The following is a 27,556-nucleotide window of genomic DNA, read 5'->3' on the forward strand; positions in this document are numbered from 1 at the left end:
TAAAAGTGAAAGTTAGAAAAATAATCTTCAACCTGACATATTTTCAATCCTTTTAAAACAATCTCAGCAACTATATACAGTATGAAATTAGCTCTCGCCTGTTACCCTTGTTCCTACATAGAATTTTCTAATGTGTCTCACCCGTAATAAATTGTAAATGAGGCTATGACTCTAAGAGTAGACAGTGTGTTTCATGGGTATTTAAACAACAGCATTAAGTACTATAGGAATCTGTGGAATGTGGAGTGCAGATTTATGCATCTTAACAATTTCTTTACTGGTTTGTAATAAGCCAGCAAACTAACACTTTATTTTTATATTAATTTGGCCTCAGAAGTAGAGTATACTGGAGCATGACAAGAACAACAAAAATAAACTGGCATATACTTAATAACTGTAACAGTGAATTGCCTCCAATACTAAAATATTTATCAAAACTGGGGGAAAAAAACCTAAAAAGAATTACCCTCAACAGCCTGCTACCAGCTCTTTAACAGTGGGCAATGTAATGCCTTAAGGTACCTCAAACTGTCTTTCATTTTCTAGACTTAATGGCTGATTGCAGAAATCAATGTTGCCATTAGTAACAGAGTATTTGTTATGGCATGATTTCCTCTGTTGTTAGGCTTGCAGAATGATTACAGTATTAGTGAGGTGCTTTCTTTATAAAGGGCTGAAGATATAACTTCCAATTTACTATCCATTAGTAAGTGACTTTGGAAATATACATGAGGCCAGAAATCTTACCTGTTATTACTTGGAGATTTTATTTCAGCAGTCATAGGCTAGTAACTTTAAAAATTGTACCAGGAAGCTCAATATTTTATAGACATCTCCAATGAAATATTATCTGCTTTGCTATTTTATACACAGCAAGTTAACATGACATACAATGCAATTAAAATGTTTCAGTCCAATTTCTATTTTTCTTGTACTTTCAAATAAATGTGAATTAAGCAGAAGGCTTCATATATGTTAAAATGTGCACATAAGTTAAAAGATTGTCAGAAAGTTACTAATTTGTATTTTTTAATCTCTTTTTAATTAGTCCAGTGGCCAGGTACAAGTACATATCTCAGCTAAGTAATTGATACGGTTGTGGGAATAAGGCTAATCAGAGAGGTTAGCCAACACGCTGTTTATTAATCCTATTTCTTTGAACTATAGCTCAAAGAAGGCATCTTTCCTCACCCTTTTGCATGGAGGACACAGAAAGATCTGCAAGAGAGACACCATGAACAGAAGAGGAGAAAAAAAAAACCAAACCAAAACAAAAAAACTAAACCACCTTCCAAAACCTGGAGGAAGAGGCCCTGGAAGCGACATTGCCATTGGTGACTATACCGACCCTGCACACTGCTGCTGGTGGGGTGGCGGAGGTGACAGCTGAAAGGCTAGGAAACCTGCCCTTGGAGGGTAGAAAAGGGTGAGCTGAGAATTAACCTCAAAGGCATTGCGGGAACCCAAACACAGATGTTCTGGCATATAACACCACGTCCCTGTGGACTGCTAGGAAACGACCTAACAAGAGAATGCATAAACTACTTCGCTGCTGTGCTTTCAAATACAGTTAGGAAGCTTTCAGTGCAGAGAGGGAAGGAGAAGTTCTCATACCTGAAGAGGAGGGTGAGGAAGGATGTGGGCTGTCCTCCTGGGCACTCCCCGTCTGCGAGAGACCCCCACCTACTCCACTTTCTTCAGTAATGTTAGAGGACCCTGGTGTTGTCGACCTGCTGACAGACTGAGACTCTTGATCACTTCCAGACCCACGTCGCTCATCAAGACTACCTTGAATTATTTCATCTTCTCCTTTCCTGTCTCTTTTGTGGACCCTGGAGTGAACGACCACTTGGTGGTACGTTCTAAAAACCCTTCCGCAGTCTGGGCATTCAGTTGGCTTTTCTTTTACGTTTCCATGACTTTGTAAGTTGTAATCGAGTCCCTGGTTCATACCATGTGACAAAAAATCTCTACTGCCTTCTAAAGGGTCTAGTTTGTTTGGCAAGTCTCTCTGATTGCCCATTTTAGTGCTGTGAACCAAATCAGCAGGCATTTTCTGCTTAGAGCCATCTGCTCCTACTAACACATACTCCCGCTTCTCCTTATCAAACATAACTCCAGCATTTGCCAAAGTGTCTTCATGGCTGCGCTGTATCTGCTGCTCTTTAGACAAAAAGCCATGTTCCATGGCCATTCCCCTTGCCATAAGCTGCCAGGCCTGATAGCTGTTTACTGGATCCATCTCTGCCGCTTTGGCAGCAGCTTGTAACCTTTCTATACAGCTGGATTTCAGAGGAGGCACCAGATTGAGACAGCCCAATAAAGAATGTTTATCCCCTTCAGCAATACTGTGGCCGATGCCAGAAATGGGTGAAAGAAGCTTCCCCAAGACTTCTTTCTCTTTCATGGGCATCTCTCCTTTGTTATAGATTTGATTTTGTTCGCTTAAACTTGCTTTGTCAGGAGGAAGAAACCCACTCTGCAAACAGGACAGATATCTTGAATATAAGTTTGCATGAGCTTCCTGGGACATGCTGCTGATGGAGACAGGTACTTCGGGATCATTAGGAGATTTGTTCTTTACAGATAACTTATTCAGGTGAACTTTCATGTGATTTTTAAGAAACCAAGGTTCTTTGAATCGCCTCCCACAGATCTGACAGCAGTGTTCAAAGGAATCCTTGTGCTTTCTCATGTGGCCTTTTAGGAACCAGGCTTGGCTAAAGACTTGGCCACAGACCTCACATCGGAACTCATTGGTGGATTGCTCCCCATTCCCGTTGGAGCCCTGGCCTTGTGCTGACTCTGCAGTTATATGAGCCTTCTCCACATGGCTAATCAGCTCCTCCTCCTGTGAGGCGGCAAAGTCACACAGGGTGCACTTGTAAGGCTTGTGCAGGATCCTTATGTGCCTGTCCAGCTCTTCTCGCTTCTTAAACTTGCCTTTGCAAAATGTGCATCTGAACCCAGCTGTCTGAGCAACAACTTCTTCCTGGACACTGACTGGCTTTGGAGAGGGAACAGGGTTTGAAATATCAGGTGTGCTGTGATTAGCTGGCAGAGACAAGTTACAGTTTGCAAGAGGCATTGGCTGGGTGTGCTGCTGTGCTTTCACATCAGGTCGTGGCTGCAAGAGGCTGCTCTTCATCTGTTTGTCCCGAAGAATTGCTCTCTCCTCCAGCTCATGTAAAAGTCTGTTTTCTTCTCGGACTCTTCCACGACCTTTGCCAAGGTTTCCAAGCTTATGAGTACGCAGGTGTATCTTCAGGTTGCCTTTTTGAGCTGCTCTGTGGTCACAGTATGGACACTTAAATGGTTTCTCTCCAGTATGAGTTCGCATGTGTAGTGACAGGATGCTGTTAAATCGAAAGCGTTTCCCACAGAGGGGACATGGGTACTTTCTGTTTTTCCTGGCATCATCCTCTATATCGCTCATCTGAGACATAATCCCAAGGTTTTGTCCATTCAAGAACTGCTGCAGATCCACACGCCCATTCAAACTGGTGTCAACCTCTCTATTGAGCTGGTTTGCCAATAGTGCCATCTGACTGCTGATGGGCTGGTTTGTGATGGACACGTGGCTTTTGTCCTCTAGCGGCGCTGATGCCTTCTCCTCTGGATTCTGCCTGTTCTGGAGCTCTGGGAAGGCATGGCTGAGCTGGGAAGTGATCTGGTGCAGCTTCTGGCTCATTGAATACTGCCCATTGAGTATGGTGCTGTTGAGATGGGCGTCAGCTTCTGGAACAGCTGAAGAAACACCAAGGCACAAACTAGCTTCCTCCATCTCTGAAAATCAGAAGATATTTTAGATTCAGACTGTGAAAGAGTTACAAGCATTGAATCACTGACGTACAATTTGCATTTTAAGTTTTACCTACTCAAAATAATGCAAAGGAATTAGTGTAAAAACAATAAAAAGTGTATAAAATGCCAACTGTGCTACACAATTTTGATCATACGTGTGCTTTCATCATTCTGCATGTTTACCAATAACCATTAATTACTATTTTAAAATATGCTAAAATTTCAAAATCTAATTATTATGGAAGGGGCAAAGGCTTTTACCACCTCCCTTGTCTGTCGTCTTGTGAAATTGCACCTGTTTACATTTCTAAATCTATAGAAAAAGAAATGTTATGCATCTCTCCAATTTCCATTAGAAAAGCCAGGAAAAAAAAAACCCAAAAATAGAAACCCATTTGTAACTTTCAGTTCCATTAACCATATTCAATATATTACACATTCTACAATGAGAAAGATAGTTTTATGATTTAACAAAAAAACGATAGTATGATATTTACTGGTGTACAATAAAACAAGATAATGTTTTGGGAAAAAATAAAGTAAAGGACAAGCTTTAGAACAATAAAAGGGATTTTGCTTTAGTCAACAAAAAGTGCAGTAATATCTCATTAAGCTGATTAGTATGCTGCTTAGAAACAGTACTAGGTGCTGTAACACATGATTATAATCATAAAAATCCTTCAGTGTTTGCAAGTAAGCATTAACGAGGTATATTAAATTTTAAGGAGACTGCGACTAGCAGCTTTGTAAACCTCTGAGATTAAGATTTAACCCTTCTGTTACAAAATATTGTTATTTTGTCATTTTGAAACTGAGCCCATCAAAAGGCACATAAATTATCTTCTGTCAAGTCTTTTAATTCATCATTGAGAACCTCCAGATTTCAGTTCTTAGGAAAACTTGCCAGATTATAGAAAGAATATCTCTGTCCTTCAATGGGTAAGACATGTGATTTAAGGCACTTTGATTTGTTTTAAAGAGCTCTCTTATGGAACTAGATAAAACCAATTAAAATCTGGGGAAGGTGTTGTGGAAAGCCTCAACAAGTTTAAGAATTTTAATAACTTTCCTAATACACCGTAATGACTACAAATTGTACCTACACTATGTATATTGCAGAAAATTAGAATTCAAAGCTGTTTGTTAAACACAAGTGCTCTGTTCTGGTCTGCATAATTGTCCACAATAATCTTCGAACCTTGCCATTTATCTACTCTATTCAGAAATAATGTATCTATAAAATTCTATTTAAAATATAAAGTTTTACATTAATAACTCTCAAACTATATGATGGTATAAGGTTATACTAGAACATAATTAAGATCTGTGTTGCTCAGTGGAGTGATCTGACACTTTATTCACTAATAAAATTATGGAATTCTATACATTATCAAATAATTAATTTGGTCAACTTTCTGTTTGGTGTTATCCAAAAACATTTACTCGCTATGCCGTCTACAAAGGCTACAGGCACACTGCAGGTGGATGCTATTCCTCACGTGGCTTCATAGTGACCACTTGCTAGACAATTTGAGGCCCAAATCTGGCACATATTTAAAATGCACATAATTGCACGCATGGGAGTAGTCCAATAGGCTTCAAAGAGTGACTCTTGAAAGCAAAGTTCCACACACGCTTAAGTATTTGAAGGATCAGGGCTTCTCCAAGAGGAGACCTATTTGGTCCTCCACAGGATGATTGAAGTTGTGATACAATGCAGATCTTGTAAGAAGTAAAGGAAGAAGTACATATTCACGTGTATTAAAGATGAACATGAGCTACAAAATTTTGCTCAGAAGTTAAGCACATATTTTTCAAAGTTTAACAGTGCTTAGATTCAGGTTTCATGTTGGGGACCCATTACTTACATACTGTCAATGTTATTATTTAGAAAAATGCTAATGAGATCAAGTATATAAAAGGAAAAGCCTTATACCTATAAGCTATAGGGCTACACTTAAGTTTAACTTGCAGTGTCTGATTTCCAAAGGTAGGGGAACATAGTCAAGCCAGGTGTTCACCCAAGGCCATGTAGTAAACAAATAAAATTCTTGGTTTCCATGCAAGTTTTCTGTGCAGCAGATAACAATCATTCAAAATGTGGGTACATACAAACACTTTTTTTTTTTAATTTTTGAAAGTTTGCTTAAGTTTTGAAACAAACCAAATTTTATGTTCAAAAGGATTAGTTAAACATCTGAAAGTTGTAGTGCTTAGGCCTGCCATTGCCTGAAGTTGACTGAGATTTTGAATGTCTGCCTATGCACTTCCTAAAAAAAAAAAAAAAACAAATACGCCCCCCCCCCAAAAAAAAACCACAAGAAACCCCCCCAAACCAGATTTTATTTTCTGTTTGGATTCCACATACCACAGGTGTTGTTTCTCCTCGCCATGCTTAAACAAGGCATGTTTGCAAACAAGAACATAAAAATTCAAGAAATGCATTGCATGTACAGACACATACATATATTGAAGAAGGTTTAGAAAAGTCTTTGTGAATTATCATTATTCTATCACAGCTTGAAAAATGCAGTCTAAGTTTCATTTATTCAATTGACCTCAATGGGAACTCATGCCTTTACATGCTCAGGAAGATTTGGGAAGTTGATTTTAGCGTTTTATGCTCTATCAAAGTTTGGAAATGCTGACAGATCCCAGTGGAGTTTATTAATTCTGATGTCTAACCCTAAGCATCAGTTCAAACGTATGGTTATTTGAATTGGCAAGGGGAGAGGGAGTTGTGTTTAAGATTTTAAGTTATTCTGTGGCTTTTATTCAAAGATAATTTCAATAAAGTAACAACAGCAGTTGTAGTTGGAACATGATAATTTTTTCTAATTTTTTTTTTTTGGTATTTTCTGTCTCCCACTAACATACAGACACATACAATGTAGAATATAGGACGAGTCAAAAAAAAAACCAAAAAAAAACCAAGAGGAAGACCAAACCCATAATTTTTCATTTAAAAGCTAATAATTTTGGATCAAGTCTGGGGAGCCAGACCCACAGACATTGATCTTTTGGCATTGGACATTTTATACATTTTTGATGAAATATTCGGAAAGGTCAGCAAAGCCTCTTCTTAGTGAGAAATAACCACCTCTGAATGCCCCATACTCTGATTAGCTGTTCAGTTTCCAGGATCCATCTACCACAATCTCAAGATGCTACAGTTCTTCACTTAAACTGTGTTCCCACCCACACCTGCCACAGCTTCTCGTAGTCCTGTTCCTGCCTCTGAATTGTCTCTTCTTTTTGTCACTCCTACCTGGTTTCATTGCAAAGTATAACCATGGCATTCAAAATACTGCCATGTGAAATTTCTCCTCCTGCAATTCCTGGTTACTGCATTTAGGAACACAAGGACCCTGCTACTGTTCAGCTCTCACATAAATCAGACTCTCAATATTCTTCAGCCCATTCGCAGAAAAACCTTCCAAAATCTCATCTTGTATCCACATGCAAGACAGAAATAAAACTCCTCCTCATCCATCATTCCACTATGAATTAGATAACCCAATCTAATTTGCCTAATTTCTCTAAAAAAAATTAGCAATTTCATTCTCTCCCTCTTTATCCATCATTCCTGTCTAGATCTATGACCAGACAGGGTTACACCAGGTGGGGTAACGGGCTTTCATTCCCCAGTGAGCCTCTTGCTTCAGGCCTTGCAGTTCAAGGTCCCCACCTTGGCGTCATGGTGGTCATTGCACAGCCTGTTCCCGTCGGCTAGGACCCTCTCAGGGTCTGGCTGCTCTCCACAACTCCCAAGAGATGCAGGGGTGCTTCTGCATTACAGACATGCCCACAGCTGTGCAGTCCTCTCCACGGATTTCCCTATAGACACAACCATCCTCCTCACACTGGCCTGAAGTGCAATTTTACTGTATCCATTCTGCCCCAACAGCCAAATGCCAAAACCACTAAAAAAAAGCCACCTGAATGGACTTCATTGAAATTTACCTTTTAACAGATAACCAGTTTATAATTTCAAGTGTTTTGACAAAATATTTTTCATAACATCTTTCTTCATTATGACCTGCCCTTCTTGCCTCCCCAAACCAAACCAGCATGTATTCAAAAATAAAAAATCTGGAAATGTCAATTTGTAAGTGCTGCTGTGATGCTTCATGGGAGGGAAAATGTCTAGCTTTCAATTTTTAACTATATAGTCTATTACATTATTTTCATGATTCTGATCTCTCTTATAAGGAAAACACAGAATGTTTTCCCATCACTCACACTGGGAACTCACACAATGTTCTCTGTAGTTAACATATGTTTACAAAATCAACTGCAAATCAAATTTGACATTGTTAAGAAATTCAAAATATGTTTGTTGAAATTTATGTTGTAAATTTTTTACGTTTAATTATCTCAAATGTTTTGCAAAGACAGCATCCCCCAAGACGTGGCACTGTACAGAGCACGTTGGTATCACAAGTTGTTCACGGGCTGCCCTTCCTAACCTAAACAAACGCTTAGCTCTTGCCCAAGTGAGCTGCTCCAGCCAGAAAGCTCAATCCTCACCCTGCTTCATATGCACAGGCCAGAAAGCAGCTTGGTTTATACTGCACAGGGCAGGGCAGGAGTGGTCCCTCAGTAAGAAACAAACCATCAGAGGACAGCCATTTAATGTGTCAGGTGTGCAGTTTCCTATTTCTATGAAATTCACAACTGGGTACATATATTATAAAAATACTCTCTCATCTCCCACATGAAGGTACAGCGAGACTTTCACATCCCTTTGATGATACTAATAGTTATTTTGATTTCACTCACATTTTTGCCCTCAAGACTATTTCCTGTGATATCAATAACGCAAGTTCTGACTTTAGCCATTTCAATTGAACACACAGATTTTATTTAACTATTTGAAATGGATTACTGGAATTTAAAACCAATTATGACACCAGAAATGCCTCTCATCACAACTACATTAATGTAATATGAGAAGCTCAGCTTCCTTTTGCTGGAAACAGAGGAAAAAAAAGATGGCTAATAGAATTTAAAAGTTTAAATATAAATATATGCCTACACACACATGTAAACCTATACAGACACATGTACATCTGTATATATACACATATGTGCATGCACACACCTGTTACCTTTGTAAACAGATGGACTAAATTCAGTTCTTATTTACACCTGTTCATTCCTACTGGACACACACACACTAAAGCATTTCCCTTTTCACTGCTGTAGAGAAAACAGTCATTTTAAAAACACTGTTGTGCTGTTATTATAGCTTAGATTAGGTTAGTTAAAAGATTTACAGTTCAGTAAGCAAAGTAATGCTTTACAAGCTCACGTGTTTACACGACAAGCTCACTCTGGCCCTGATCCTCTGAACAGTTAGAGTTACACACACTGTTACTTATGCTTTCAGAATATAGACCTGGTATTTATCTTTCTAGCTAGAAAAATTCACATGTATCTACATTATCTTGTGGTCCATTGACAAATTCTAAATACTCCAATACAGACTGCTTCAGTTCTTAGCAACTCATAAACAGGTATCGCTGAGAAACTTCAGAATACGTATTGAATTTTTATTAAATATTGTTCTTATTGTTGTAGCTGAAACAGTTTAACTAAGGCTGTTATAAGCATAGTACACTCCTGTTAAGAAATACAGAACACCAGACTACTGAACCCTTTCAGGGTCATTAAACAGCTGTAAACATTATTACAAAAATAAACCAGAGATTTCATGCTTACATTTTAGCCCAGAGCTTGGTGTGCTGAGCAAGTACATTTTTTTCATCTCTTACAATCAACGCTGGTGACATTTGGGCATCCAAACAAATTACATCACAAATATTACTGAGGTGGGTAGGATACCGAGCAGTTTATTTGCCAGATGATTAATATATAAACAGTAGGGCAGTATAGATGACCTACTCTTCTTTGACTGATTTGTAGGCAATACTAAGAGACGTAGAGGTAAATAATTAAATTTTAACAAAAACGTGTGCATGGAAGTGGCGGGGAGAGATCAGCTGTATTTAATGCCACCAGGACAGCATTATCCAATCTGATAAATTGAAATAAACATTAGGCCAGATTCTATTCTCATTACTTATGTAAAATAGAGTAACTGCATAGAGTTCACTGGAGTTTTCCTTTTTTTGTTGGTTTTGGGGGGGGGGGTTGTTGGTTAAGTAGGTGTCCTGCTCCTTGGGGTATAATGTAATTATATCAGGGAAATACATGGTTTCTGGAGTGGAACAGAATGTCTTTTAAAAAAAAAAAAAAGTTGGCCCACAGGTAATGTGTCCTATCTATTTGTTATTATTTAAATATTGTTAAGGCCAACTTGGTAATTTGTTATTACTATTAGTCACTTCACCACATTTAAGTTTCATAGTCACTGCAAAGCATACGTAGTTTCTAATAATTAAAAACTGGGGCAAAGCACCACTCGAACACAGTATGTACAAAGTACTGGGTGATCCTGTGCTGACCAGTTCCCACAGTCCCAGCCAGGCACCCAAGATCGGGGCTGGAACCTCATGCAGACACCCATCTTCCAGCACCCAGCCGCCGCAAGACCACTCAGTGGGGAGCAGGGGAGGCATCTGACAAAACTATAGCTGCTTTGTAGTGCTGATATTTAAACAAGCTGCTTATTGATTCCAAAACAAAGTACTCCTTTAGTAACAACAGAGCCAACTCATTCCACAACAGTTTTTATGTCTTAAAGAAGGGTTAGTAGAGGGATTTTGAAGTTTCAAAAGTCATTAGCGGACAGAAAATTGTTTGCTGAGGCTGTAGTGCTTTCACTCTGGACTGAGAAAATAGTTGCTTTCTAAAATATCTGTTATATCTGTAAGGTACTTTCTAGCTAGCACAGCGTTTTGGACTGATAACTGATCAGCAGAAGATAAATCACCAGAACAGTCTTTGGTTGGTAGCACCCGTGGAGTGGAGGGCTGTGAACTGTTTTGTGATCACAATCTAGGAAGACGAGCAGAGAGGAGAGGAGAGGTCATTTATAAATCTCACTCACAGATTAGAATAGAAAGATTAGAAGAATGCAGACAAGCTGTTTGATTTATTGCTACTTTGCATGTGACTTCGCAAAATCTGTTTTCCTTCTTATTTATTCTATTTCACTTGCATATACTTAAGAAGTCAGATCCAAAGAAGAGAAAGATAAATAATTGGTACTGAAAGTTCAGTAGATTAAAAAAAAAAAAAAAAATCCTGCTTTTTTTCCAGGCACTGGTTGCATCTGGGATCATTATTTTTTAGCTTATAAGCATTGATTCTCATTTTACTGTTTGGTTTTTTTCCCCTAGTGTTCTCCTGATGACAAAAGTAAAGATAAGAGTGATATGAAAATTCAAATGGGAGCCCGATTTGTGGAATGCTTTGTTAAACTAAAGCTTCTGATACTTTAGAAACAGCATTTTTAAAAGTAAATTTGTTATTTTCATGTAATTTAGAATGTATACAACTGATTAAACTCTCTGCAATTTGACCAATCTCCTGCAGCTCCTATCTGATCAGTCACTTCAATTAATCTAACTGGCATCCATGTCAGATTGAAGAAACCTTAAAATTAAGCTTTTAACAATCCATGTTAGTATCATCCAGTACAAATAAAATAATAAAATGCCTGGAAGACTTTGCAAAGCATATTTATGATTTCATTTTTTGTCATTTTTACAGCATGAAATGGGCTCCGAATCTTCTCTTCTCATCCGAGGACAGACACTGTACCGCTCTGGAAGTCTGTAATACTCTAACTCATTATATAATGTTAAAATATACATAATGTTGACCCTATTAATCCCACATTCCTCACACAGGCAAGTTCCAAATAAAAGGCAGTGCATTTCAGCTGGGTGAGGACAGGATGATCAGGCCCCCTTAACAATTACAAAGAGATCAAAAAAAAGAGTTAAGACCACAGAACTCAAATCACAGTTTGAAACAATTTAAATCCAAAACTGTAATGCTGGGTTGATGATTTTATTTTCATTTCACAACAGCTTAGACTTAGATTTTGTGCACAACTAAATATAATGTCAAATGCACATATGTCCCAAAGATACAAGTATGATTGATTGTGAAATCCTCATATGCAACAGACCAGCAAGATTTTGTTCACAAGGGCACCTGTCAGAAGCATAAGCTTGGATACAAATCATCAAATAAGTATGTAAAATCATTACTAAAATCCAGGCATGCAATCAGATAGTCAGTTGTCTGAAACTGTTGGACTGTAGCCAGCACAGTGGCTCAACAGACAAATGCTTTGGTCTTTGCAGATCCTCAGGGCCCTAGTTCAGTTCCTCCTGCTACTGGTCGGGTCAACTGTCTGTACCTAGCGTTGACTTTCCTGGCACTTAATGCTAGGAGTAAAGAAAAAAAAACCCGAGTCCATAAGTTCCCTTTGACCTGAGCCACAGAAACATCTGCTGGTTGAGTCACGAACTGCTTGTTGGCCAAGTTTAACAGTAACCGATCCTGTTGCGGATCAGCTCTCTCAGCAGTAGGTGTCACTGCAATAAATAGATGCATTTCAAGGGACAAAGACACACATTCCCAATGAAAATGCATAAACAGAACATCCCTGAATAAAGAAGTATATGGTCCAATTAGACTTTTTCTTTAACTTTATGCAATATGCTGGAAATCTGGTTTGGGGAGAAATGAAATTGCACAAGTGGGATTGCCAACAAAAACAACAAAGTAATTCTGTCCTTTAGTCCTATGTCACAGAGATCCTTTAATTCACATTAATCACCTCCCTGCAATCCCAGGTCTATTAGGTAAAGACTGTTACAGTTAAACCTTTTAAAAAAAAGCTCTCTAACAAATTAAGTAATTTTCTCTAGTGGAACAAAACGCCTAGTTATATGGAAAGACACTGCACACTCAACTCTAGTTTTAGGACTTAACAAAGACCACAAGGTTAGCCTCTTTTCTGTCAAATTAGAGAGTCCATACCCAAGCCTATCTGCATACAGAACAAGGAAAAAGGGAATACTTATAACAGCTTGGGGGGGGGAGGATATCTCAAGTATAGATTTAATTAATAGAGTGCATATTTTGAAAAAGCAGTAATCAATTTATATTTGAAACAGAAATATGCGGTATGCCAAATAATATCACAGAGATGTCATCCAAGTCTACACCATATTTGGTTTCATTATCACAAAATGGTTTGTAGGAAAATTAAGGATGCTCTAAATCGCATACTATTGAGTTAGACAGTAGACAAAACAATGCATCACTAAACATACAGGCTACCTGTGATGACATCAACACAGAAACTATGTGCCCAAGTAAATGTTTTAATGTTGGTCAAAAGGAAAAAGAAAGATTAATACATTAAACCTTGCATAACCTGTTGCACATGAAAGAGAGCATATGTGACAGTATATACTCTCAAAGTACATATATACTACAACTGCATTTATTTTACTTCTAATGACATTGAACTGGGAACAAAGGAGAGGAAAGAATATAGAGATAATGAAAAGATAAATTACGCCATTCTTCAAGGTCAGTATATTTAAGAGAAACCAACATAAAAAAGTCCCCCCACACATGAAAAGCATAAAGGGCCACACTACATACCTGGGAAGAGTTAAGCTCCTCCTTTTGCCCCAGCATGCTGCTGAAATGTCCCCAGCAGTAATTCCCACCAGTTCATACCCCATACAGAATATCTGTAAAGTTCCCCAGCATTGTGGGTCATCGAAGCATACTGTGGTCAACACAATGAGAGAGAAGAGGAAGACATTTTCTGCATGTTTCTTTGCTGGCCACAGAAACTGCCAACATCTTAATATAATGTAAATGCAAACAGTTAGAAATTCCAAAGTAACTTGCCCAATTTCAGTGCACCCAAACAGATTCCAAGGCTGGAAAGGGACCGATTTTTTCAGAATTTCAGCACTGTAGAAATGAGTATCCCTAACTGATCATTTCCACATCTCATTTAGGAAAAAGCTCGCCATGTATCTTGACTTAAATAGATGGCTCATCCTCTGTAAAGAAGCCAGGGACAGAGTCCAGAACTCTTGACTCCCATTGCTTAGTCCAGTATGCCAGATAGCTTTCTTCTGTCAAACATAATTGACTGCTGAAAAGACTGGACTTTTTGATTCATGACAGACCTGTCAGCATAAAATTTTTTGGTTAAAATACTATGGAGAGTTATTTTGGTTTTTAATAACTGAGATTCTTGGCTGTTAAGCCCTTCTACCTCCAATTTCTGTCTTCTCTCCTTTCTTCCCTCAACCCAACTGATTTATTTTTCCTCTCCCTATTACACATGGACTTGGTGGCAAACAGAAAAGCCATAATTTAGAGGGTCATAGTGATTCTTAGATACAAGTGGCTTCAATGAGTTATTTTTAATACTAATTTCCAGGAAAAGGATAATGTTGAGAAAGCCTCAGTTTCAGTGGAATTAGACAGAGTAAAAGACACAGCTGAAAGAGGCAGGGATGCTGGGAGGCAGGTAGATGCAGGAAAAATAGAGCAAACATTGCTCAGAATGCTCCTTGTGTTTGTGGTCTCCAAAAAAGTAGAAAGAGCAAAATCCTTGCAGAATTAAGTGGGAAAAGACAGATGAGGAAGCACAACACAAACTTAGACTAAGGATAGAAAAAATATACTTAATTATCACTCAAGAAAAATGAAACACTAAAAGACACAAATCTCCTTTATCCTTTGGTGTTCTGGTCTGTGCACACTTCTACTGATATGATATATTACTGCTGTTGTCATTTAACTTTATTAATTGATCACTGTCACGAACACAAGAGCAGAGCCAGTAACTCTAGAAGCCACCTCGTACCTCCTATGATGCTTTCACACTGAGATAAGTGGTTTAGACTTAAAAGGGTGTGGTTAGCAGTCGCTGTGCACAGCTAAGTCACCAACAGCTTGATTTTGCAATGGCTATAACTGTATCTACCCCAAGGTCAGAAAATATTCAGAAAACATGCTCTTTTTCACACTGTCATTTTAGAGAAGCAAAAAAATACATCTGCAATACTGCTAATCACACTGTTCTTTCGGATGGCTTCTTGAGCTGGAAGACAACCCAAATAGGAATGTCTATACTGAAAGTAACTGACTTAAGAGTAATTCCCTGTATTTACCCAGCTGCTTAATACATTATCTCTACCTGTCAGAGTGAGATTGTTTTGCCTCACAATAACCCTGCCTTTTCCTCTGAATGATGGTGCAAAACAGTCGTAACAGTTCTGCAATTAAGCCAAGGAAATAACAATGATGTCACACAAGTGACCATAAAAAAGGGTCACATCTTTGCAGTACTCTTGAATGCAGTGAGGTACAACCCGTGAAGTAAACAGAGAATCTCCTCCTACCATTGCACTGCATGATCAAGTACAGGAAAGGGAATGGCTACGTAGTGCATATATTGAAGGAAGCAGAGATGCAAGCACTGATTATGGTAAAACAGTACGTATGTTTAAATGCAATGGCAGCATGACCTTCAGGATCCCAACAAGCTGAGCACCGATTGCTGTTTGGGGACCCTGTTTTATCTGGGCACAATAGCTTTGATCATTAATAAAAAGGGCACTGAGAACTTGGCAGACACATAGCAGATAGATGAATGCAGGGGATGACGAATGCTATGAAAATACAATAACATATTTCAAATCTATCTGCAGGATAAAAAACCTTTAAATAATTTTGATGTTAATTGCAACATTCTGGGCCCTTGGCTGAAAAGACAACCTATCGTGGTTGATAGGTGAGCGGCAACAAAGCTGACAAAGAAAGTCTGATAAACGCAATCACAGGATGACAGACCCTGGCAAGTTCAATTACGGTTGCAAAGTCAGTTGGGAGATGGACTCAGCTAACTGTAATATATCCTTAACAGCCAGATCCAGCCACGTACAGCTCTGACTAAGCTCCTTCGAGTGACTGACAGGATCCTTGGAGGCTCCAGTCCCATGGCAGGCTGAGAGCAGCTGAGAGTTGTTATCAGAAGGACCAGGGACTAACAGGGAGTGCTTTACTGCAAGAGTTTTCGATACAATGTGCAAATAAACATGACTAACTCTCAGTGAAACTATTCCAAGTCTCTTGAAGAGTCTGTGCAAATGAGCAGTTTGTGTTCACTTTCTCCAGCTCATGTAAAACTTCACTCCATGTTAATTTACACTGCTGCAAACCTGTGTGAATCTAGGTACTTTCAGCAAAATACAAAGCCAGACAAAAGGAGGGGGAAAGACTTGGTAGTTCAGTTTCAAGCACCCAGCCATGGGAGGCAGTGAGTGGGTTCCCACTACTTGCAATAGGACATCAAAGTGCTCCTTGTTGTACAGGACTGAACACCAAAAGCCCCAAAGCTGAGAGCCTTCAGGAGTTCCGACACGAAACCTCTGTATTGCTTCAGTCGCCCAAGCAGAAACTCATTTTTCTGTTGTCCTGATTTCCAGCACCTTGTACCTACACTTACAGAGATTGTTATATCTCTCTTTCTAATTAAAAGGATTTTCATCTCCTTCACTTTCTACTTTTGAATGGATCAGCTATTCCTATTTGATGTGAGAAAGCAAGAAGGGGATCTGTATAGCAAATTGTGGCTTCTCATACTTCAGTGCAAAACTATCTAAGAATTTAAGTCATATTTAATCAAAGTATCAGGCTTCCTTGTAGTTTCCTTTTTTTTTTTTATAAAGTCACAAAAAAAGAAGTCCTTTCTCAATTTTTCGTTGTTGACTTTTATTTTCCTAGTGACTTTTTTTACAAAAAAAAAAAAAAGAAAATCACTATGTTTCTAAAGGACTTCTTTGTTCTCTTTCTGGATTTTCCAAACATGTTGTAAAGTGACAATGGTATAAAAATTATACTGTAAAAAAATGTAAGTACTGTGAATGAGCAGAGTTATTCATTTATATGCCTAGCTTATGAAATGCCCGTATCATGTATCTTTTATCCAACAGCAGACTCTTTTAGGTTCAATCACAAGAGCTAACAATATGTTATTGATATGATTTCAGGAAACTGTCAGCAGGCAGCTTAACTTTCAGCTCCTCAGCTATGGTGAGCGTATGCACAAAATGTACCTGTACCTCTCCCGCATGAAAGCTGGCAGCGATGCGCACATTCCTGTCAGCTGTCACAGCAGAATAAAGAGAAATGTAAACAGGTCTTCACTAAATGCAGCCTCATACTCCTTACACAGCGAAAAACTGCTACTGGTTTCACTGGGAGTTTTAACCGGCATCAGAAACACATGTCAGAGCACTGAGGTGCAGCTGATTGTTCCCTGCAAGAAGCTGGAGTAAGGAGCAGCTGGGCAGGTAACCAAAGGCACTGCTGTGGGCCCTCATCCTTCTCACCCCATGCTCACCTCCTCCCCAGCAGTAAGCCCTCCTCCAGCAGCTGGCCTTTCACACTGCTGCGAACGAGCTTCCAGCTTCCACCTATGCCCTCCAATTATATTAAACCCAAAATCAATAGGCAGACTACTGAACAGGGAGGCTAACCACGCCACCGCCCTGCCGAGAAACAGAGTGGGTTAAATGATGCCTGAAGTTTGGTACACCTCAAGCCAGGTCTCCAGAAGCAGTAGGAGCCTGACTCCTATCAACTGGGGCGAACAACAGGGCTTCCAATGCATTTGTGCATCTGGCCCTTTGCGGTCGCTTAGGAGAATGGGTGCAATCGAAATGAGAGACGAGTCTCTTCTGTAAAGATAAAAACTTCTTCATTTTCAACCACTTCTGCTTGAAGGAAAAATAAAGTTAACACATACACAAGTCCCACATTTTCAAGTTTTATATTTATGTGCTATTACATTTTCAAGAGTTGAAGAATAATCACAAATGTCAGAAGCCAGAATAGGTAAGCTAAAAGTGCATCTCTCCCCATTCTAGGAAACCAGTGTTTCTTAAAACTAGTTTTCATATTAGCTTACAAGTTTTAATAATAAAAGACTATGTTGTACTATTAGATGTTGGTCATTTTTTTTTTGTCTGACGAAGAGAAATAACAGGCTGCTGCAGGAGTTAGCACAGTTTTGGTGGGTTTTTTTTCCTCCAAATGATCAGAGAAAGTACTGTACTTTAAGGATATGCCTCACTTGCTCTTAAAAGGGTAAAACAAAATATTCTTCTAGCTATTCTAAGCCTGCCATATAAGTATTATGCTGTTACAGATTTCAAAAGGTTAGCTTCAATGAACCTGACATCAGTATAACCCAAAATACCCCATTCAAGAGAAAAGTAAGAAATAATTGCTGTTTTCTCTTTTTTTTTCCTCAGCTATATTGCTATAATGATTTTGCATAACAGATTGAACAAAGTGCTGTTGTGACAGGTGGTAGAATTCAGCTAGTAAGCACAGAGACAGGGTTCAATTTAGTTTGTGAATCCTTTAATTGTTGTGCAGCTAATTAAAGAAGGTTCTTTACACTCGCAAGTGTTTACCGTTGCTAGTATGCATACATGAAAAATTAAATTGTGCCTTCAAGGGCTGAGAACTATAGAAAAATCATAGCTGATTCTGCAACATGCTTACCAGCTCAAAATAGCTGCTTTTCACAATTGGAATTTGTAAAACTTTTTGCTAAGCAAATATAGAGCTAATTAGAAGTGTTCGTTGGACCAATTAACATTTAAATAAATAAGCCATATTGCACATTTCACAGTCTTTATTTAATGATGCTTCTTAACTCTTTGGAAAGATTCCTTTAAGTACAAATAAGTTGTCATAAAAATGAAAGACAAAAATAACACCATAACAGTATATTCTATGCTTTTTTCTTTTTGCCTTGAAGTCTTTTCTAAAACTCTATACCTGTTACTGGGGAAGGGGGGGATACACAAATCTGGTTCCTTCTTTCATCTTGTCAAGTTACCTTTCCACCCTTTTGAATGCAAACAGAAAAACATATTTGATTACTATTTAAAGTGTTATGATAGCTCTGTTTGTTTTGCCCCATGGAACAGAATCTGTTTTAGAAAAAACTCTTACTTTTATCTCATAAAATGGCCATTCCAGCCGAAAAGAAGGGTGTTCTCAGAAGAGATTGCCCTTAGAGCAACAAAAGCAGCAGTTTGAAAGTTGCATATACAAACAGTGAAGTGAAAGCGAAAAAAAAAAAAAAACAAAAAAATCTGTTTTTTACGTCTACTGTTAGCATTCCCATACCAAAACCAGTGTTGTTATTATACCTAACCCCAGGGCCGCAATTGCCTGTCTCTTTGGGGTCAAGTGATATTTTGCTTTCAAAACAACTGTCTTTTAATTTAACAATCCCTTTCAATCAATAAGACCCTTCAGTCTGCGTTGAACATATATTTTCTCTCTCTCTTTCAACCTCCAAACCTCTACCTAACACAAAGGTTACATTAAAAACAGGGGGAAGGTTTCTTGCTACTTTTTTCCAAGACGCATTACACTACCTTGTAATCACACTAAGAGCTAACATGGAAGGACTCATTGTTGACCTTGGCTTTCAGCACAGAAAACCAAATTAACAAGGACCAATTAACATTTAAATAAATAAGGAAGATTAACAAAGAATACTCTGCATACCAAGAGGGTAAAATAAACTAAAGGAAAGAGTACAGTATCTCCCTCAATCAGCATGAATGAAATTCTCTGGGAAGGACACAAGCCCGGTGGTGCATGGAAGCACAGACTGCTCTTTCCTGTACTGGCAAGGCCTGCTGAGCACCAAAGGGGATGCAGCCACGTGTGAAAGCAGGCAATGCTCTTGCTCTGGCAAACCCTTGGGAAAACGTGCAGAGACCCCACAGTCCTGCATGATGTACTTACAGAAGGAAAGGTGCTGCACGTATTTCTGGCCTCCGCTCTGCCCCTTCCACGTGAGGCTGTTGGTGTTTGTGATTGCCTATGGTCTGATTGCAGCACACCAAGAAGCATGTGGCTTTGAGCTCACAGCTGATAAGCAGCAGGCCAAGACTAGACACCTCTTGCACAGATTGTCAGAGCATTCTACTTCTGATTAAATTTTTAGTGGGAAAGGTAAGTTTGGGGTTTTTTTTAGATGCAGTAAATTCTGGTTAAAGTCAAGGAGAAGAAAAAGTGGCCAAAGAACATCCAACAGCCCAAGAGAAAGGTATTGGGGAAGTCTCTGGAGACTGGCAAATTAGTGTTTTAAACTGTCTGTTCCATCACATTCAACTTGGAGACTCCAACCTGAATTTTAGTGCAAACTAGCTACAAAATATACTGGTATGAAGTTCTCGAAACTGTCATGGTTCAGGGAAACCACATCTCTACCCAACTTTAATTTCATATACTACTCAGACCTTTTTTTTGCAGGGACCGGGGAGCACACAGGTACCTGAAGCTGTAGCCTGGAGGTAGTTGTAGGGACTCCATGCTATACAATCAGATGATGCTACACCAGGCAGGATGAAGGTAAAGGGTTCAACGACCTCTCATCTTCCCTACCTCTCACTCTTCCCTCAGGTAAATCTCCTAAGAGGACTTTCAGTTGGCAAAGTTTCTCCACCATTCTTAGACATCATTATCCCAATAGAACAATTAAATCCCCCACTTACTAATCATCTACAAAGCCTATCTTTTAAAAGGAAACTCCTCCTACACAAAGGTTATGAATAATTCTCAGAAGGTTACAACATGATCTATCATTTTAAGTATTTGGATCTGGAGTACTCGTTCAGGCCTCTAACTGACAGCCACCTTTATGAATAGTTAAGAGTTCACAGAGATGATTATCATGTACTATTTAAATATGTATAAAGGACAAAGATAATAACAATACTTTGCACTTTAATAGACGCTTCTGTCTGAAATTCTCAAAGGAGAGCCAAAGTCCTCACAAATGCACGCTCACAGCTCCTCTGACCTGCACAGTTGGTCACTGTTATTATTCTCAGGAATCTGGTAGGCTGTTATTGTTAGTTTTCTCAAAAATTATAATGTCTGGCTTAATTTATAAAGCAACTGAAGCTTTACCAAATGGGTAACCCAAAGTGAATCACCACTGTAGGAATATTGACCAGCACCTTGTGCCGAGGCAGAAAGCAGCGTGGGACGCTGCAAGGCGCTCTGCAGATCCTCAACCGCCGTTCTCCTGGTCGAGGAGAATAATCCTCCTCATTCCCAGGCTGAGACACAACTGAGTGATCAGCACACTGTCCAGCTGGGAGAAAAGCATTTCCTGCTACTGTTCAGGAATAAGCCTTTCTGTAGCCTCAAAAATAATTTTAGGTGGGTTTTTTTCCCAGTACTAAAAAAAAAACAAAAGTGGACTCTCACTTGAGAGCCATACTTTCTTGCATGAAGAACATTTTTCTGCACTTTGTTAGAATTACAGCAGTTTTGTATTTAAAAAAAGAAAGAAAGAAAGAAAAAAAAAAAGTTTTAAGTCATCCATTTCTAAATGCCCTACTTTGATGAAGTTAAAGTCTCCTGTCTTCTGAGCAAGAGTCTGGAAGAAAGTTACTCTCTCTACTATCCTATAAAATACAGAATTTTAGACACATGAAGATCTGCTCATACTCAATTGTACCTTTCACAGAAAATATGAACAGAGCCAATCATTTCAAACAGGAATGTAAAACAATAGGGACCCCAAATATCAGCACCAATTGAATGCAATTACAAAGATTGAAATGCTGCTAAAAAGTTGGTTGGGTTTGAAAACCGAACCTGGGCAATTTGCACTTATGCAAATGGCATTTGTACAGCAGTGAAACCAAAGGTCCTCCTATCCTTAAGGCCATATTTACAGAAGCGTCAACTGATCTTGAATAATTCTGCCAGTGTATTAGGAAAACATGTTTTACTTCCAACATTACTAATGTGTCTTTTATTATACAACTTCATTTCTTAAACAAGTAAATTTCTTCACCAAGAATAAAAAACAAATGCAAAGAAAAAAATCACATCCCAAATTACAAAAGTTTTCATGCTTCCTTTTACAATACCAATTTTGCTTCAACATCTTTAAAAAATTCTCATGAGTGTCACAGAAGCACAGATGACTTTCAGTTCTCTTGCAAAACTTTTAACAAATGGAACAGTTAAAGATTTTGGAAGAGAGAGAGAAATGGGGGAAATCTATTTTAATATGATTGTTTTTACATATCTGAACTAACTGGGAATGAGCTGGTATCATGAAATCCACCCTGAACAGACAACTTGTCTTGAGACAAAATGCAATGTTGTAGGGAACTGGACCAGCTTTGTCCATTGGACACTTTGTCCTGTAAGATTGCCTGTATTGCCCCCCCTCTTCCATCTCTAAAAAACAGCTTATCATAATTTCTCTACCAGCATTGTAGTCAGTCTCAACCTTTTTCTTTTTTTTTCTTTTTTCTTTTTTTAATTTTAACTCAATTCTTTAAATCAGAAGTTACTGAAATAACATCCCAAGCCTCTGGCTGCACTACCGCTAGCACAATGGAGCTCTGATCTCATTCGAGGTCCTATAGCTAATAACAAACAGCAAGAGACTGAATTCCCTCATCTCAAATATAAACATCTAAAGTCAAGTTAAATTCAGCGTAACATTCACAGATACAGAAGATCAGAAAATTGGTTCGCAACAACTTATCACAGAGTAACATGTTAGCACAAGTTAACTGATTCGCAGTAATTTTTAGTGTACATGCTCATGGCAAATGTGATGTAAACTCAGTACAGCTTTCAGTGAAAGACATATTTCACTGGTTTCATTAGGGCTAAACTAATACATTGCTTCTCGCGTGCTGTGAGGCAGGAACTACTACAGAGACAGATACAGCAGCTGACAACTGGTAATCTGGGTGTGGGATCAGTATTTATTGCTAGGTTCTGTGCTCTTTTGCCAGGGTTCAGAAAATCAGATATTTCAAAATGCAATTTGTTTTGCTAGATTTTCATTAAAACACCTGTGTTAAATTTTTCATGGAAAGCTACAACACTTTTCCCTAGGGCCTATTTACCGTGGAAGTCCCACCAAATGTGCAACAGGATATGGGCTGGCAAAAATAAATAATAAAAAAAATCACAAAGCGACCAAACTCCATGATAGGCAGAGATACCAAGACTTAAAACAGTGGGAGATACAAATTTTAAAATTATACACAATGGACCCAATCCAAAACCAACTTGGTGACAGTCTTTCCAACAACTTTCATGAATTTTGGTCCAAGCCAATGCTGCACCAGTGACAAACATTTATACCCATATATGGATCTCAGCGTGGAACTTGAATCCATAGATATGTGGACCTTATTGATGCAAATGACAACTACATACATAGGACAAGACTTAATTTACCCTTACCCTTTATCTTTCATTGTAGTCTTTAACACAGAACACAAAAATCAAGGTGCATATTTATGGTTAAACCTTTTTTCCCCACAAAATTACTTTCAATGACTGAAAACAATCTGAACTAAAACCAAACAACATTGTACTGTAACGTATGACTGATTTGCAAAACATTTTAAAGAAAAAATTCACCCACATGTAATTTCACTATAAGCCACACACCATTTAACTACACCAACACACTGTTCTAGAGTTTCTCTTTCTTACTCGAACAGATTGGCAAGGTTTTCACCCTTCCTCTTCTTGCTCAAAAAAATTTCTCTCTAGTACTACTGAGTAGCAATGGACCATGAAGTTGAAATACAGGGAGAACGGGGAGTTCTACCTTACACATTACTGACTGGCTCTGTAAGCTTTCATGAATGAAAATAAAAATAAATATTCAAATGGAAAAAATATCCCCAGGAGTCTCCAGTTCTTTATGCATTATTTCACTGATAGTGGAATGCTCTTCCACCGGTGGCACTGCCACCATCAACTCAATACATTTTGGGCTACATCAGTGCAATAGAAAGGAGTTGATTAGAGGACACAGTGATAGAAGACAGAGAAAAAACAGGAACAAACCAACAATGCACTGGAATGATTCCTAATTGTAATTATTTTCCTAATTTTTTAGAGACTAAAACTAATATTGAAAAATCTTTATCTTTGATTTGCTATATACAGCAAGCTAAGATTGGGTTCAGACTGGTGAATCTGCTTTCTGTTGTAGGTAAGCATGCACCTCATCAAACAGAAGCAGGGAGCAGATACAGTGCAATGTGTACACAGGAGGGGACACACACTCAACAGAATCTTTTTCTCTGCAGAGAAAATGCATTGGTTACAAAACATGCATCCACACATACCAGTGAAAAACTGGCATGGCTAATTTTAAGTTTTCCAGCCTTGACGTACTAAACATGCTAAATACTTTTGTTCAGCTCTAGCCATATCTACTCAAATCACAAACTATATAATAATGCGGAGTAACATACCCACAAAATGAACATAGAACACATTTATTTTATAACTCAGTCTGCAGTCAGGTCTGTGTGTTCCCTAAATGAAGGAAAAATATATGGGAAGCTTAGATCCAGAAGTCTACAATACAAAAACCAAAACAAAACAAAAACCCTTGGCAAAAATGGTTATAAACAAAACTTACACATTTTTCCATTTTGTCAATTGTTAATTTCATGAAGCAACTACAATGAACACAATCAAAAATAAGTACACATTTTTCCTCAAAAAGTTCCCATAACAATTCCTATTTATTATCTACTTTTGACACTATCATTGGGTCTTCTACTTATTGTGTAGGATCTTCCATAGCAACCAGTTGACAGTTCCTACGTATCCTGAGTAACATTTTCCCTCCTGGGGACCATACACCTTTGGGATACCCATGGGGCTCTTTCAAAGGTCAAGAGGTATCAATTCATTTGGAAGACTTCCTATACAGGAAGGAAGATAGTTTAATAAGCATTTACAATGAAAAATTTTTGGAATAACGAAGCAGAATGCATACAATGGCCACATTAATATTGCTACTGCATCATCACTGGATACTCACTGACTGCTACTCTGCAGCTTTGCATGAAATTTAAGAATTTATAAACTTAAGCACAGGCTGAAATACCTTCTTAAATTAAGAGTGCAAAACATCAGCACTGCTTGTGAGAGATGTCACTAACCAGAAATGTTGGGGGGGAGGAGGGTTATCATATTTAATGTTTCTATAATGCAGATCATCAGTGGTCACTGGTATGCTTATAAACCATTAATTGCAACAAGTAAGTTTCACCAGCTAAAGAGGTAATCAAAGTGAATTTTCAATCAGGAAATGCTCTTGAAATCTCAAGCAGATGCAGAGTCACTTTGCAGGTACAGAACAACAGATGAGGAAAATATAACTTGCAAACGAGTACTGCTAGTATTGGCTGGAGCCATTTCTCTGCCAGACTACGATATGGTCTGGCACATGATATGACTTGCACTTTCTGGTTTTATTCTAGTCTTTTTTTTAGGACAGGATCTATCTCACCTATTTGCAGCTGTTCCAGCAGCTCGTCTACCTAAATTAGACACCCAGCTTTAAGGAGAATGAAATCCTCTCAAGATCCTTATGCCTTTTCTGTGAGAAGCAAACACAGATAACCTAACTTTTAGACAGTATTCCCCTACCTTGTGGGGGAAAAATAGCGTTCTAGAATCCAAACTACACTGAGTGTTTCACCAAAGGGCAGCTGGCATTTCCACTGCTTCGCCATGAACACTTGTTTCAAAATCATATTTTACAGGAATCAAGACTAAATTGTTACTTACAAGGTTCATTTTGTAAAGACATTAATTAATGGACTGCACATGGAAGTGAGGTGGGGAATATTGTGCATTACTCTGTTGGCAAGTACATCATTTTAGTAATTAATGTTGACATCATCTTTTTAAAATGCATTAAGCAATATAGACAACATATACTCTGCCATGGAGAGGGAGTCTCTCATATCTGAGCGCTAATACTGCCGTGGGGTCCTCCATTGACCAGTAAGGTCCTAGTCTGTCTTGATAAGAGGTACACTTAAGGTACAGTTCTGGACTTGAAGACATTTTTGAGAATCTAGCATTTTCAGAGACTGCCAGAGCTGTAGAGATCCAAACTCAGTAACATTTTTAGTGAACCATTCCTTTAAGAACCCCCAATAATGGAGTCATCTCCTTCCTTACGGATTTCAGGTAGAAAAGCAACTCATGGTAAGCTTTCACTTTGATCCCTGTGTTCAGACAGACTCCAGTTCCCTTTCTCTTCCTCCCTCCTTCTCACACCTAACCAATCAAATAGCTGTTCTCTCCCATTTCCCAGATAAAGTGCATCCCTCTTTCCGTAGGAAATGAAAGATATGAAAAAAGGAGAAGGTACTAGTTTACCTTAGTGATGTAAACACATTAACTTTTTTTATCAGCCTGGCCAGCAGGAACTGAGAAGCTGAGAAATACCAGTTACGCCTTTGAAAAAGAAATTCTGAACATCTCTTTATCATTCTCAGCAAGGTAGTGTCTAAGCACCTTAATTCTAAGGTTCTAGATATGTAGGAAGTTAGTGCCCTTCATGACTCAAAGCTATAGCATTTTTTTAGCTGTTTATTGACCTGTTTATTATTATCTGTTTATTGAGCTGTTTTCCATGAATCTGTCTAATCCCTTTCTGAGCCTGCTGGTGCTGTCTGCCTCTACAAATTCCCTTGGCAGCAAGTTCCAGAAGTTCACTACTCACTGTGTCCTTTTATCTGTTTTAAACTGATCTCCTGCTACTTCCACTACTGTGTGTTCCAGTTACGGTTTTGTGGGATTTGGTGAAAAAAGGGGATGAGGATTGTGGAAATGATTTTGATGGAATTCTGTGTTTGCAGCTATCCAGTTTTTCCCAGTGAAAAGTAAAAGTGTCCAAAAAAAGCTACAACACAACTTAGAATGTAAGATCCCAACACGATACCATGAGATGTTATGAGTGCCCTCACTAATGTAGATTTGCTAACACAGTCTACTAAATTTTATCATCTACTCCTTGATGATGAAAAGACAATCAACTTTACAGTGTCAAAGACCTCTTCCATAAGCTAATAATCAACCCTCGTACACAGTCCTTCTGAATGAGACCATTTGAGGATTGATAGTTTTGTCACAACTGAAACGGTGCATCTATCGTTACTGATGTTCATTCAGGTACAGAAAAAAACCCAAACATTCTTGCCATTTTGACTAAGAGGAAGAAGGAGAGGAAAATGTCAGAATGAAGCCTTCACTACAGCTCTTTTTCAGAAATACCCACCCAAATTTGGGTTTGAAGTCTACATAGACCTTCCATCCAAAGCCAATTTAACTGAAAGCCCAAGGAAAATACTTCCCCATCTGGCAGGGACTGTTGTTCCAAGCTGTGTCCAGATTATTCCCTCCACCCTCACCCTCCAAAACCAGAATGACTATAAAAAATAACCATTCTCTTAACTTAGCTCAAAAAAAAAAAAAATCTCCCGACCATGGTTGAAGCCAAATGGCCCTTCAGGCTACTACTGAAGAATCAATTACATTAGCTGTAAGCCTAAGAGAGTCCTGGGGACAATCAGTCAGAGCCATAATAGCTGTGAGGGAATTGTTAAGCAAATTGAGGGATTCTTTAGGTAATTGGGATTGGACAACCAGGTCATACTTAATTTGAAGCATCCATTCCATACAAGTGCTTCAGAGGTATAGTAGGAACTACAGACAGTAAAGTCTAATTGTGCTGCTACTAACCCAGTGCTTTTAAAGGGACACCCCCTCACCCACCCCCCCGCCCTCACCCCCATTCTTGTGCAGAATATTTAATAGGATTGTGCTCATTTTCAGCAGAGAATTCAAGCAGCTACTGCAGGGTCAAATCCGGGACCTGAGAGCCAAG

The 27,556-nt window shown here is 38.6% G+C and overlaps 1 protein-coding gene across 2 annotated transcripts in view; it reads right to left on the minus strand.

Annotated features, from left to right (window-relative positions):
- The window catches only part of ZNF536 (zinc finger protein 536), a 241,459-nt gene that overhangs the window by 188,684 nt on the left and 25,219 nt on the right, over positions 1 to 27,556 (minus strand). For both annotated transcript variants that reach the window (XM_075040123.1, XM_075040122.1), the window contains exon 2: positions 1,615 to 3,786. In XM_075040123.1, the coding sequence (XP_074896224.1) occupies positions 1,615 to 3,784 (2,170 nt within the window). In that variant the 5' untranslated portion in view covers positions 3,785 to 3,786. The remainder of the gene's footprint in view (positions 1 to 1,614; positions 3,787 to 27,556) is intronic.

This window comes from Buteo buteo, chromosome 11 (genome assembly GCF_964188355.1).
Source record: "Buteo buteo chromosome 11, bButBut1.hap1.1, whole genome shotgun sequence".
NCBI classification, from domain to species: Eukaryota; Metazoa; Chordata; class Aves; order Accipitriformes; family Accipitridae; genus Buteo; species Buteo buteo.